Source organism: Diabrotica undecimpunctata, chromosome 3 (assembly GCF_040954645.1).
Source record: "Diabrotica undecimpunctata isolate CICGRU chromosome 3, icDiaUnde3, whole genome shotgun sequence".
In the NCBI taxonomy this organism is placed as follows: Eukaryota; Metazoa; Arthropoda; class Insecta; order Coleoptera; family Chrysomelidae; genus Diabrotica; species Diabrotica undecimpunctata.
This window is the reverse complement of record NC_092805.1, coordinates 87,566,804-87,581,155: the sequence shown is the minus strand read 5'-3', so window position 1 is coordinate 87,581,155 and position 14,352 is coordinate 87,566,804. Positions and strand designations below refer to the sequence as shown.

Genomic DNA, 14,352 nt, shown 5'->3' with positions numbered 1-14,352 from the left:
GGTGTTAGTGATAATGGCTGGATTAAGGCTGAACTTTTCTATGAGTATGTGTCTAATATTTTGAATAAGTTTTTGGCCCAAAACAATTTTAAAAAACCTATTATTTTATTTGTTGATGGGCACAAAACTCACCTCAATCATGAATTGAGTCAGCTGTATACCAATCTACAAATTATATTTCATTGTATCCTAACTCAACAAGGATTTTACAGCCTGCCGACGACGTATCATGTTTTAAACCATTAAAGAATAGTTGGAAGAAGGCTATTTTAGAATGACGAAGAGAAAAACCATTTGTACAATTAACAGAACAAGAGTTTGCGCTCATTTTAGAAGAGGCTATAAAGAAATTAAAAACTTCCACAATTTCTAGTGGATTCAAAGCATGCGACTTTTTCCATGGAGCAGTAATGCAATTAATTTTCTAAAGTTTTTAGGAAAACAACAAAGGGCAAAAAACAGACTTCAACGCTTAAAGAAGAGTGTGATTTATCTTATGCGGATTTTTGCGAAATAGTAGGGTCAGAAAAACTGCAAGAATTGAAAGATTATACTGATGCTAAAACTGATGAACATTTTCAACTATTCCTAAAAATATGGAAAAAATTTCTAATTGCGAACAAGGAAGAAAATAATTTGGATTCCGAAAACAATTTGGATTTTCTTGCAGATACCTCTATGATTACTATAGAGGAAATTGATTTACCTGACGTTCTAATATCTGACGATAATATTGTAATACCTGAGATCACAGACGAAATTGATATAGCCAGTACACCAATAATGATGGATGATGATATCGCTATTCCCGGAACTTCAGCTCAAGTTTACCCGTATGAAAGTTTACTTGATTGTAGTGATTTTGAAGATATTACTGATACAAATGAGACTGATTTTGTAGTAGAGCATCTAATAAGAATAATAATAATCAACCAAACTGTGTGTCAAATATTGGCTCGAGAATAGAATTTAAAGATTACTTGATGTGGCCAAAAACTCCCGAAAGAAGAGACAAGCTTCAGACTAAAAGACTTCCTTTTGTTATCACATCAAGTGGTTGAAAAAAAAAAAATAAATAAATGAAGAAAAGCAGAGGGTCCGAAGAAAACAAAAATTTTAACAATCAATTAAGCAAAAATGCAAATAACAATGATAAAACAAATGCCTTTTGTTAAGCAAATGCTTTTTGTTATACAAATAATGTTTAACAAAACCAAAATTATTGAGAAAGACGTTGTATATATACACTAGGTTTGGAATCTGGTTGATAAAGGCGCTGATTATGAAATTGTTTCTACAATTCATACAAACCTCTGATAATCACTGTAAAAACAGGATTTGATGGTTAAAAGATTGGATAAAGGATGCAGCTATTATTCTTATTAACCTGGGATCAAAATCCAGAGCAATTAATTTATTTATGATAGTTGTATATTTATGATAGTTGTATAACATTGCTCTTTCCATTGTTCTCTCTATTGTGGCTAGTTTATTCATGTTTGCCTTTGTTAGAGTCCAGGTTTGACATCCATATGTCATGATAGGAAGGATGCATTGGTTGAACACTTTGCTCAAGTATTGGGGTATTTTGAGGTTCTTAAGTAACCAACTAAGTTTTCCAAATCCTGCCCATGCTAGTCTTGCTCTTCTAGTAATTTCCGCACTTTGGTTCTCTTTGTCGAGTCTCAGGATTTGGCCTAGGTAGATATATTCCTGGGAGGGCCTGCGTAGCGCAAGCGGTAGGATGCTTGCCTCGCACGCCGGTGGTTTGGAGTTCGAATCCTACCGCCGGCAAGAACAACTAGACATTTTTAAAAATGTCTATAGGCCCCAGGTCGACTCAGCCTGAATAAAATGAGTACCTTGGGTAAAACCAGGGGTAATAATAGGCGGTTGAAGCGTAGCACTGGCCATGTTACCTTCCTTGTATACCGTAGGCCCTAGATATAGCAGACTACCCTGTTATACTCCCAAAGCCGCGAAGCGGTATAAAACGGGAGACTATTATTAGATATATTCCTGGACTTATTCTATCTCACTGCCATTTATAGTTATATGTCTGGGATCATCTGTGTTTGTCATTATTTTTGTTTTTTTCATATTCATTTTTAGGCCGACATATTGGGAGCTGGCTGCTAGTTCCCCCATCATAAATTTGCAGTTCCTCGAATATGCTCTCTATAATCACTATGTTGTCAGCGAATCGAAGGTGGTTTAACTTGTTGCCATTAACGTTAATGCCATAGGTTGACCAATTTGTAGTTTTGAAGATGTCTTCTAGGGCTAGGTTGAAAAGCTTTGGCGATATTACGTCTCCTTGTCTCACTCCTCTCTTAATGGGGATGGGATTTGTATTTTCGTCTAGCTGTACTATCATAGTTACATTTTCATATATATTATGTATTAGTTGCATAATGCAACTTAATCTATTATGGATTCCTTAATAACAAAGAAATATCATCAAAGACCAAGATGACAATATACAAAACAATATATAGACTTACAGTGACATATGGAGCAGAAAATTGGATATTAAACAAAAGACATCAGAGCAGAATTCAGGCAGCAGAGGTGAAATACCTTAGAAGAACGATCGGAGTAAAAAGAACTGATACAATTAGAAATGAAGAAATAAGAGGAAGATTCAAAATCAAACCAATACTCGACTCAATCAAGGAGAAAAAATTGGCATGGTTCGGACATCTAACCCAGATGGACTATAATAGACAAGTAAAAAGAGTGTGGGACGCCAAACCAATAGGAAAGAACATCCATTAAAGAATGGAACAGTGACATCTCGCAGATACTGCAGAGTAAGGGTAAGACTTGGCAGGAAGCAACACAGATGGCATCCAATAGGAAGCAATGGAGAAAGTTCGTTAAGAGCAAAGTGTTAAGGACACCTCAGAAGATTGTAAAATATTGTAATTTAATGAATTGTATTATAAACGGCCCAACACCGAAAGGTACAAATGGGTCTACTGATTAAGTAAGTAAGTAAAATAAAATTAAAAATAAAATAGAATAAAATGGAGTAAAATAAAGTAAAATAAAACAAAATAAAATAAAATGGAATAAAGTATAATAAAATAGAATAAATTAGATGAAAATAGAACAAAATTAAAACAAAATTAAATAAATTAGAATAAAATGGAGTAAAGTAAAACAAAATAGAATCAAATAGAATAAAATAAATTAAAATAGATTAAAATAGAGTAAAATAAAATTAAAATAAAACAGGATAAACAAGAATAAAATAGAATGCAATAAAATAAAATCTGAAATTTTATGAATATTAATAGACCCGCAGTATGAAAATTCAACTGTTTGGTCTGTCTTTTATTATTTTTTTTATTTTAGTTTATTATCTACACATTGTTTTTAATATAGCTTAGCTTAATATATCTTTCATCAAAGAAAATTTATAAGGCCCTATTAATAATTGACAGTAAATAAATATTAGTCATTTCCTTTGTGACTTTATGAAAGAGAACAATAGTTACAAAGAGACCAACAGTTCAACACTGAAGCATATTCCGAAATATTTGGTACAAATTTTCTACAATTGAATCAACAACAAAGGATTGTATACGATACTTTGATAGAGCTTCTGGTAAGGATCTGGTGGAATTTACTTCATTAATGCTCCGAGATGGACAGAAAAAACATTACTAATTTTATTGTTATTGGCAACGATCAGATGGCAACAGCCCTAGCGTTGGCTTCTTCTGGAATATCTGTAACTTTATTTGAAAGCGGATGAACTGCACCTTTTGCCTTGAAATTACCATTAGACATACAAAACAATGAAACACCAGATTGCAACATCGCCAAAAACAGCGCAATGGCAAAGATTTTACAGGTATGCAAATTAATCATTTAGGACGAATGTACATTGGCCCACAAGAGGTCATTACAGGCACTGGACAGAACTTTGAAATTGTTGGATATTGGAAATGGTAAAGTTACTTCACAAACTCGAAAAAGGAGCTTATTAAACTTTGACACATTATTTAAATTAAAACAGCCACTGCAATAAATAAACATACAGTTTATTTATGTAATATTCCTACAGTTTAATATGTTGTAATTTTTGTATAAGATAAAATTACACTTAATGCTAATGTGTCATGTGTTTCTCAAGAATTACCTATGAAATGAAGCAAAATGACTAATCTCCACCTAAAAAATATTAAATAAAAAAATTAATGATTTTCATCATCAGTTTTTGTAAAAATAAAAGTTGTCCTCATCTACATAACATAAAGCAATCTACTTACTAAAGTCCCCAGTTAAAAACAATTGCTGTGCTCCTGGTGCCCATTCCCTACATATAATTGTGTTGTCCTGTTGGATATTAATTCCATAATATTTATATCCTTGTGTGAATTTATCTAAGCCTCCTCCATTTTGTTCAATATTGTCTTCTATATCTTTAAAGCAAGCATATCTAAAAGTAAAATATTAATCAATATATAACTGAAATATAAACTAAAAAATTTTAACTACCAATGTAATAAAACACTGTAATACAGGTATGGGAGTTCCTATCAATCTTAATTTAAAAATAAAATGAAGATATTTTATAACAGCCATGGATTAATTTCTTTAATTTATATTAGATAGATAAATTCAAAGTATATTTTTAATAATTTCCACTGTATTTACATGTACATGGATGTTTCACTCACCACAATGTGGCTTCTTCAGTTGTTAAGATACAACTAACCAAGTTAGAACTGAATAGTTTTTATCATAACTGTTTATGAAAATGATTTTATAATAATTACAAAATTGTCATGATCATAATATACTGTAATGGTTTTATTATCTGTTATTCACAGTCCTTTAATTTATTATTTATTACACTATTTTATTTATTAAAAGTTCTATATCTATTTGGATCGAGACGATAGTCCATGTAAACAAAGAGGTGTGGTCTATTGTTTCAGGATTGGACTTGTTTTGTTCAGTATCAGCAGTGTGTATCTTTTTCTTAACGTTTCTTTCTGTATTAAGAAGGCATTTGTTTGCTAATTTAAAGTGTATGTAGTAGTTTTGTTAGTTTTATTAAGACTTTTTAAGGTTGTGCGTTCTAACTTGTAACTTAAAATAGTGATTTTTTAGCTTTTCAATAAGTGTTATTTATGATGTTTATACATCGACAATAGAATCGCATCTGAAAGCTTTGGTATCGGAAGTTGTGAAACAGACAGCTTTTTTTGTGGAGTAAGTGAAGCATGTGTGTACAGAATTTTTAGAAAGCAGAAGAATACCGGAACATTTAATTCTCCGAAAAAGACTAAACCCAGGAAAACTATAATTGATGATACTGGTAAATCTTCCATACAATGAATTGTGCACCAATTTTTTAAACAGAATATCCACTATACAGAAAGTTCTTTTAGCTATTAATTAGGATGAAAGATGCCGAATTTTAAAACAATACATTTTATAAACTTCTCAAATCACCTGATTTTAAATACATACAGAGGGGCAGAAATAGTGCTTTGTTGTTGAGACGAAATTCTTGAAATCCATAAAAAAAATTCAGGAACAAAGTAAAAAAATTATTATTTAAGTAGATGAAACATGGGTAAATTCAGGACACACAAAATCTAATGCATGGGTTGATTAAATGGACAAGTCTTCAGTTGTTTTTGTCTGGTCTTTCAACAGGTCTTAAAAATCCATCGGGCAAGGACAAAAGATTTTTAATTACACACATGGAGAGTAAAACAGGTTTTGTAGAAAATGAAGATGAAGGCTGAGAGTTTCCAAGGGTGGTTTGCAAGTACGTTGCCCCATCTAGGGACTACCACACAAGATAACTGCGTGATAGTTCTTGATAATGCCTCTTATCATTTCCAAAAAATTGGAAAAGTACCTACTACATCATGGAACAAACAGAAACTAAAACACTGGCTACACTCAAAAGATATTAATTTCGATGACAATATGTTAAAAGTGGAACTTTTGCAATAAGTGGCATCACTTAAAGATCTAAAAAAACCTCTTTAATGAAGCCCTAAATAACATCACCCTGGAAAAATGGAAAAACTGTGGAGCATGTAAAAAATACAGTAAAAAAAAAGTTCTGGCAACTCGATAATATTATGGATGTCATAGTGAAACCACTGATTATAGAAGTTGCTGCAGAACAACTATCAACATTGAAGAATTGACCATATACAGTAAGTACTTAAATAATTAGGATGACATTTTGATTTATTCTTCTGAAATTTGAGATCTTTAAGATCACTTAGTACTATTAGATGACTTTTTGGTTTAGCTTTGATAAATATATAACTTTAGAAACTTGTTTATGAATAATATTTTTAAATGTCAAAACTAAAATGTAAAAAGATTTTATTTATTTCACACACTCTTACACATTTTGTTAACTCTAAAATGGATAATATGATGCTCTTAATATAAAAAAGTTGTCTACATTATAATCAGCCTTGTTCAAAACTGACCACAATGTATTGATACAATTATTTTACTCTACAATACCAAATTTAATCTTTACATTAACCCATTTACGGCCAAAGGTGCGTAAACGCAACCTTTATTGTAAATTTTTTTTTGGCCCGAAAATAATTTTTTTAATGTTTTCTTTTTATTGAAGTAACATCTCAATAGATTGAGGTATATAGTATCATTTTTCTTTTGACAAAAATATTACTTTTTAAATATTTTAAGATTATTATAATTTTGCATAATTTAACGATTTATGCTCATCTTCATACAAAAAATTTTTCCGATACTAATTATAAACTTAATTCATATTTTGTATTCTATAATTATAAAAATATGTTGAAATTTTTATGTTCTAAAAACTTATTCATTCATACTTTAAAAATAAGGTCTATAATTGCATGTTTATACGATGGATTCGTATACGCACCTTTGGCCGAAACCATATTATATTTTTTTCGTAGACTAAACAATCTGAAATTACGATCTCGTCAATAGTCAATACACTTAAATCAGTTTGAAAGTTTCCTTGTGTTTATTTGTTTTATATTCCATATAAGTTGAAATGAGGTATGCTAAATTATTATCATATGAATGCGTGTATATAGAGGGCACTAACTACTAAAGAGTTAATGGCTTTGTTAGAAGAAGACTCAGACTGTGAAAATGCTGACTCACTTGATGTGGTTTATGTGCCACCGGAAACCGATGAAATTTCCGATGTAGAAGACATTGATGATAATATTATTGGTGAAGAAGGAATAAAAACAGATACTGCAGGTATATATGAAATACAAGTGAATGGGAATTCTGACGATTCTGATGATGATATTCCTCTGAACCACAGATCAAAACGTCCAAAGAAAGAACCAGGCAAAAATAATAAATCCAAATTTGTCCCAAGTTGGCTAAAAACAGATACTCATTCGTACTCGGCAGTAATTCAACATCAGTCTGATCGATATTTAGAAAATATAAAAGCCAACCATGGAGGCAAGTCACCTATTGAAGTTTTTTCACTCTTTTTTGATAAAGAAGTAAGTGAGAGCATTCGATATTTTACAAATATATATGCATCGCAGAATAACCGTCACGATTTTGAAATGAATGATACAGATTTAAAAAAATTTATTGGCATATGTATATTATCTGGTTATCACACTCTGCCTCAAGTTGATATGTATTGGTCGAAGCTCTGTTTGGACTATTGAAAGAAAAAGGATTCTTTGCAACAAGAACAGTAAGGGAAAATCGCACTGCTAAGTGTCCTCTAGAAGAAAACAAAATTATGAAAAAAAGGAAAGAGGTTCATATACATGTGCATTCGATTCCAATTTAGAAGTTTTGGTGACAAGATGGAACAATAATTCAGTAGTGACTGTAATGACAAATACATGTGACGTTTTACCCCTTATGCAAACTAAACGTTATAACCGTAAAGAACACAAATAAATTCTTATCCCTTAGCCTAATATAATTCACCAATATAACCAATACATGGGTGGAGTGGATCTGCATGATAATGGCATTGCGAATTACCGTATTCAAATAAGAGGGAAAAAGTGGTGGTGGCCGTTGTTTACTAACATGATTGATAGTATGGTGGTCAATAGTTGGAAAATTTTTAAAATTGCGAATGATTCTAAAATTTCCCAACTGGAGTTTCGTTCAAGATTGGTTCTTAACTTACTAAAATATATTGGACATGCAGAGAATAGTGAAGAAACCGCTACATCATTGTCAAACTCAGTATATGGACGTCCATCTAAATTTGCTTTACCAGATGAAACTAGATTCGACAATATTGGCCACATTATAAAAAGAGACGATAATAGTGCAAGAAGAAAATGTCGGATGTGCAAAAGTAATACTATTTATTTATGTAAAAAGTGTACAGTGCAGCTACACCCCGATTGTTTCGAAAATTTTCATCTTAAAATTTAATTTACAGTTAAGATACAATATGTTCCTTTTTTAAAAATTGTATGCGTATTCGGCCAAAGGTGCGTATACGCACCCACCTGTTTTTCCTTTCATGAGAAAAAAAAATTCTTTTTGGTTGTAAATTAGTCTTAATTTATGTGTTTTTAATCCAATCTAATAAATCAATTGTCAAATTTCTCTTTGTTTATTGTCTCGGCCCTTAATGGGTTAATATAACCCTTTTTATAATTACAGTGAATAATTTTACAATAGTATTCCAAAATTTATACATTTTATTACAGCAGCTTCAAATTATAACTTGATATATCCACAGAAATTTTATTAATATTCTGTAAAAATTTATATGACCTGAATTTACACTTTTCTTTTCTTTTGATCTGGATCCACTTCACACATATTTAACTGTATGATTTTAGATTATTCTCTGATTTTACAGTGATTTCTCCTTACTTGATTTTCTTTTGTATTTTAAAGCTTGTGTCACATAAATGTCACTCACCAAACATAATAAATTTATAAATTCATCTTTCATTTTCAACATGAAAGTTTCAAAGTCAATCACAATCAAAAATTGTATAATTTTCATACAATTAAAATGTTTAATCAACAAAATTTCACAGTATGTGAAATTTTTAGAATAACAATAAATTCAACATTAATAATTAAAACTTTAAAAAACTATGAAAAATCCATCTCAGTGCATTGCTTAAGCTAAAAATTTTAAGTAGTTTTAACTATTATTTTAAAAACATATTGGTTGCGTCTGAATACAACCCCTAATAGGGCAGATGAAGCAATAAGCGCAACCAGTTTAAGTAGCTGGATCTCTATACATACATTTATTTGTTTACATGTACTATCGCTTCTTGATAAAAACACTTTAAACAATTAGTCTTTATTATTTAATTTATAAACAGTTATTTCAACACTAATTTATTTACACCAAAATTAATTACAATTTATTATTAAGTTTATTATTCCTGACAACCTGTGTGTTACAATTCAAACTCAACTGACTCTACAATTTTAATTTAACTATTTACATATGAATTCAATAGTTCTGAAAGCTGGCTCCTGCTTCTAACCTGACCAGATATTTCCTCAGGCATAATAGCACCAAGTAGAGAAGTCTTGAACCCAAACACCGGCTGTAGAAGCCTGTTCATTGTGTAGTCAGGGCCAGTATTACAATCCCATATAAACATAATATTTAAAATAAAATTGTAATAAACCCTTAAGTCAGTCTGACCTGAAGTATACCTCCATTTGAAAAAGCCACAAAAGTTGGTGAAATTGTCATTTATATGTAAATAAAGTATAAAATGTTCAAAACTATGACTGAATTTAATTATTTCATACAATAATGGCATTAGGTGAAGCTCTGGGTAGCTACATATTTTGCATTTTACTAACTGTGAAAATACTATAAACAGATGTAAGGGATAACCTAAATAGTTGATCTGACAACTTAAAAAGAAGCATAATGAAATAATAATCAACAACTTTATGAAAAATTACAGAAAAAAGAAACACAAAGAATCTTGTGAAGAAGGGTCAATTGAACATTAAGGAATTAAAGAAATGTACAGTAAAGGGTAGTGAAATGCAATAAAAGAGAATATATGAAAATAAATAAAGAAATGTACAGTAAACGGTAGTGAAATACAATAAAAGAGAATATATGAAAAAATTTTTGAAATGAAATAGTGTGGAAAGATATATAAAAATGACATATTTTTTTATTGTGAGTGACTTTTACAACCTGATAAAGAATTAACATAAAATCACACATAAAATTGTATAAAGTTAAAAAACATGAAAAAGAAATAAACATATCAAAGCATGCAGTTTAAGCCAAAATCTCAAACTATTTATCAGACTGTTTTGTAAAAATGGTAAGGACAACATGTGTCTTGCCTAAAATGTATTTTGTTTTTATGCCAAGCTTTGAACATAAATAACGGCAAACATGTATAAAATTATAATTAACCAAGGTCATTTTTATATTTCTTTATATTATTTCGTAATTGATTACATAAATTATAGTATAATCTTAAACGAAATAACTTAATTTAAACACGGAAATTAGTATGGAATTATTTAAAAATAAAATTCTAAATTTAAAATTATGCACTGAACTTTAGTAAATGACCTTTACAATGTCACGGTTTCTTTAACTTACCTTCTTCTAATTTCTCTTTCATAAGGTCTCAAATAAGAATCTCTGTTTAGTAACGCATCTATTTCGGGAACTTCAACTTCCATAGGATCTAGTTTTGTATATTTTCCACCCATTTTTATTTAAACCAAAAGGAAACAAGGAAACAACACGCTTCTCTCTATGCCGAAATACATGTACTACTCCTACTGATGCTGAAATGAAAGGTTGAAGAAGGTTAAATTGATTAGAACCTTGAGTTTGATAATGAAAGTGTCAAAAAGTCGTTGTTTTTATTTTTTTTTATCGTATTTTGATAACTTGAACGGCAGAAACTTTATGTGAGGTTATATATATACAATCACATTTACTTGACATGACAACGACAGTATAGACAGACAACAACTGACAACATTGGAATTGGAAAAGGTTTGGCGTTTGGCCACCGGGTTGTTCGGTGGTTTGGCGTTGGCCTTTTTCGTGCTGGCAACCATGGATTAAAGGTAATCACACACGTACGGCAACTCTTCAAGATTTCAGAAATCTAACAGACTTCAAGCTTTTTTCTGAAGGTTATATTTTAATGTTAACCAATTAGGTTGTCATAAAAATTCTACTATAGGAAAAAACTGCCGGAAACAAGCTTCATTAAAAATGTACGAGTCAATGAATCACTGAATGCTTACAGATTATTATAAAAATACAATAAGTATAGGTTCATATAGTTTTAGTAATTTAGGATATTACATTCCTATTTTATTTAATATGTACGTATTTAAATTGTATTATTTCAAATAACAGTTTACCTACAGATGGTAAGTTTTGTAAAAAATATTTTAAATCATAATATTTCATTAACATTGACGAACACAATTTCGTCAATGAGGCATCTGGCATAGGACTCAGCAGTCATATCCTTAAGGGGAAACATCTCCGTCCATCTAGTAGAGGTGGACAATGATATCAACAATAAAAATCCACCTTTCTCCGTTTGGCGTATCTGGTAATGGACCAAAAAGGTCAATAGCAATAGTTTCAAAGCGCTAACTTTGAACTGGGATTTGAGTCCAGCGGGTTTCAGATTAGCTGCTTTGTATCTTTGACACTCAATACATTTTGACACATAATCGGTTACATCTTTGCGCATAACTATCCAAAAGTATCGTGGTATAATTTTCTGTAAGGTGCGCTCTACACCATAATGGCCTTGTAATTCATGTAATACTTCCTTTATGGAACATTTTGGCACAACTTGCTGAGCTTCCTCTCCATAATGGTCAGGGGAATAACGATATAGGATGCCATTCATCATAATATATCCTCTTTCACTCCATCCTTTTATTTTAACAGCACAACTCTCATGAGTCTGAAAAGGCAAGTTAACAATCACACAACAAATATTACATGAATCTTCCTTGGCAATTTGATGACAAATAGGGCGAGATAAAGTATCCGCTAGAAATTTTTCCTGGCACATATTCAATTTTTATATCATATGATTGTAACGACAAAGCCCATCTAGCAAGTCTTCCTGCTGGAGACTTTAATGACATAAGCGAACCTAAGGGCTGGTGATCACTCTTAACAATGACAGGGAATGGCTCTATGTATCCACAAAATTTCGAAAAAGCCCATACTACTGCTAGAGCCTCACGTTCTGTTGTATGGTAATTCTTCTGAGAAACAGTAAACAACTTGCATATTCTACTGGTCTTTCTTTGGGACCATCCCCCTGGAGTAAAGCTGCTCCTAATGCATATGAACTAGCGTCAGTCCTAATGATAAATGGTTTCGTAGGGTCAGCCTGACACAGTATAGGGGAAAGAGTCAAGAGCCGTTTCAATTCGGTAAAGGCATTTTCTTGGGAGTAACTTTATTCCCAAATAGATCTCTTGCGACTAAGTTGGCTTAAATGTCTGGATATTTCTGCAAAATTTGGCACAAATTTTTGGAACCAAGAGCAGGTTTGTAGGAAGCTAAGAACCTGTTTGACATTTTGAGGAGCACGTATGTTCTTAATTGCAGCTATATTGTGGGGGTGAAACCATTCTAATTAATAATATGTCCAAGATATTTTAAATTATCGGTGCTGAAAACACATTTAGCACGATTAATGTGAAGTTTAAAAATTTTTAGTCTTGTGAAAACCTTATCCAAATCCTTTCAAAAGATGGCTTTCCAAACCAAAAAGCAAATCTTTTATTGCATTTTTATTTGAAATGTTAACACAGCCTTTAAAAATCGTTATGGCACTTATAAATGCTTCCACATCTTCATTTTTATTGCCAGAATATCTGAAAGAACAATTTGAAAAGTTTCCACTTTTAGTAGGGCTTTGGGCCTGATTTAGGACAGCAACTTGTATCATGCTAGCAATTAAACTTTGAAATTGCTTATTGGTCATCATTCTAGGAGCACATGGAACAGCAGCTTCGTCTTGTTGCATGATTATAGATGATTCACTATGGGCAAAATAGTTTGTTGATTCTGAGCTAAGTTCTGAAATTTCTGTGAACTTAGTATCACTTCTGTGTTTGTACTTGCTCATTAGACTATACCCAAATCACGGGAGAGTCCAAACTAATATTCATACAGCACAATTAAACCAAAATGTTGGAATAGTAGCACAACAAGGCAATTTAAAAGGATATTCAATTGCAGAGAGTATACACACTATTGAATCTGGTAAGGGTAGGTTACTTTTATGCACTTAAATTCACAAAACAACAGCCTCACAAGTTTGAGAGTTCTTTTTCTTTCCTTCGCACAATAGGTACTAATTCTTGTTGAACAGGCCCCACGTTGGGCTCCAATTGTAGGATAATGGAATATAAACTTGGGAAATAACTTTTATTTTAATGTGAAAGTGTGATTAACAAAATGAGCACTGACTCCATTACAAAAAATACATAGTTATAAAAAAAGCCGACTAAGCAGTAAAATAAAATACAATTCATTGCCATGACCACACTGTTCTCGACTTCTTTTATTTACGTTAACTTAACTGTCGAACTGCCAATTGGTAGTTTAAGGAGTGTTCAAATATATTCTTCTTGCTACAATTTATAATATAACATTTATTGTAAAAGGGAATCAAAAGATGAGAGAAAGAGAAAGTACATAAAAAATATGCTCTTTGTTTTTGTGTTAACTAATTTTTAATAGTTTTTCATTAATTAATTTTTCAATCAATTTATACACTAGACAAGATAAAATAAACATGAATACAGAACGCAAGTATATTAAAATATATTAAGGATGTTTTAGAAAATAATGGAGTCGTATTTCAATTTATAAACAATGGTTATATTGCTACCTTACAATATAGCCCCATATAGCTATGTGATTTAGGCATGTAAGATTATAATTATTCTATTACATTTTTTAAATAATATATGTATTCCCTTTTAAAATTAAGATTTTATTATTTTAGAATACTAGATGGTACTAGACTTTTGCCAAAAATTGTATGCATTGGATTCGACTATCTTTTGAACTACAGGGCATACGGCCTTTATTATCTTATATTGCGGTTTAAACATTATGTTTATATTGCCATTGATAAAATAATAAAAACTTGTGAACATTGGTAAGATGTTGTTGTTGGTTGTAAATTGGTAATAGATGTTGGTAATACTACTACTACTTGTCGGTTTATAACGTTCTCCGCCGTTTTCCGACTTTCAATCGCCACTTAGACCGGTTGTTCCATAGATCTTCTTCTATGGCCCTCTCTCTCAGTTCTTTATTTATTCCTTCATTTATTGTAT

At 31.1% G+C, this 14,352-nt stretch overlaps 1 protein-coding gene across 1 annotated transcript in view; it reads right to left on the bottom strand.

The window, feature by feature from the left end:
* Positions 1 to 10,965, bottom strand: part of AGBE (1,4-alpha-glucan-branching enzyme) — a 52,015-nt gene extending 41,050 nt beyond the window's left edge. The window contains exons 1-2 of the mRNA XM_072526231.1: positions 10,607 to 10,965; positions 4,281 to 4,450 (exon numbers count right to left, since the gene is read on the bottom strand). Coding sequence (XP_072382332.1) covers positions 4,281 to 4,450; positions 10,607 to 10,719 — 283 coding nt within the window. The 5' untranslated portion in view covers positions 10,720 to 10,965. The remainder of the gene's footprint in view (positions 1 to 4,280; positions 4,451 to 10,606) is intronic.
* Positions 10,966 to 14,352: the final 3,387 nt, after the last annotated feature.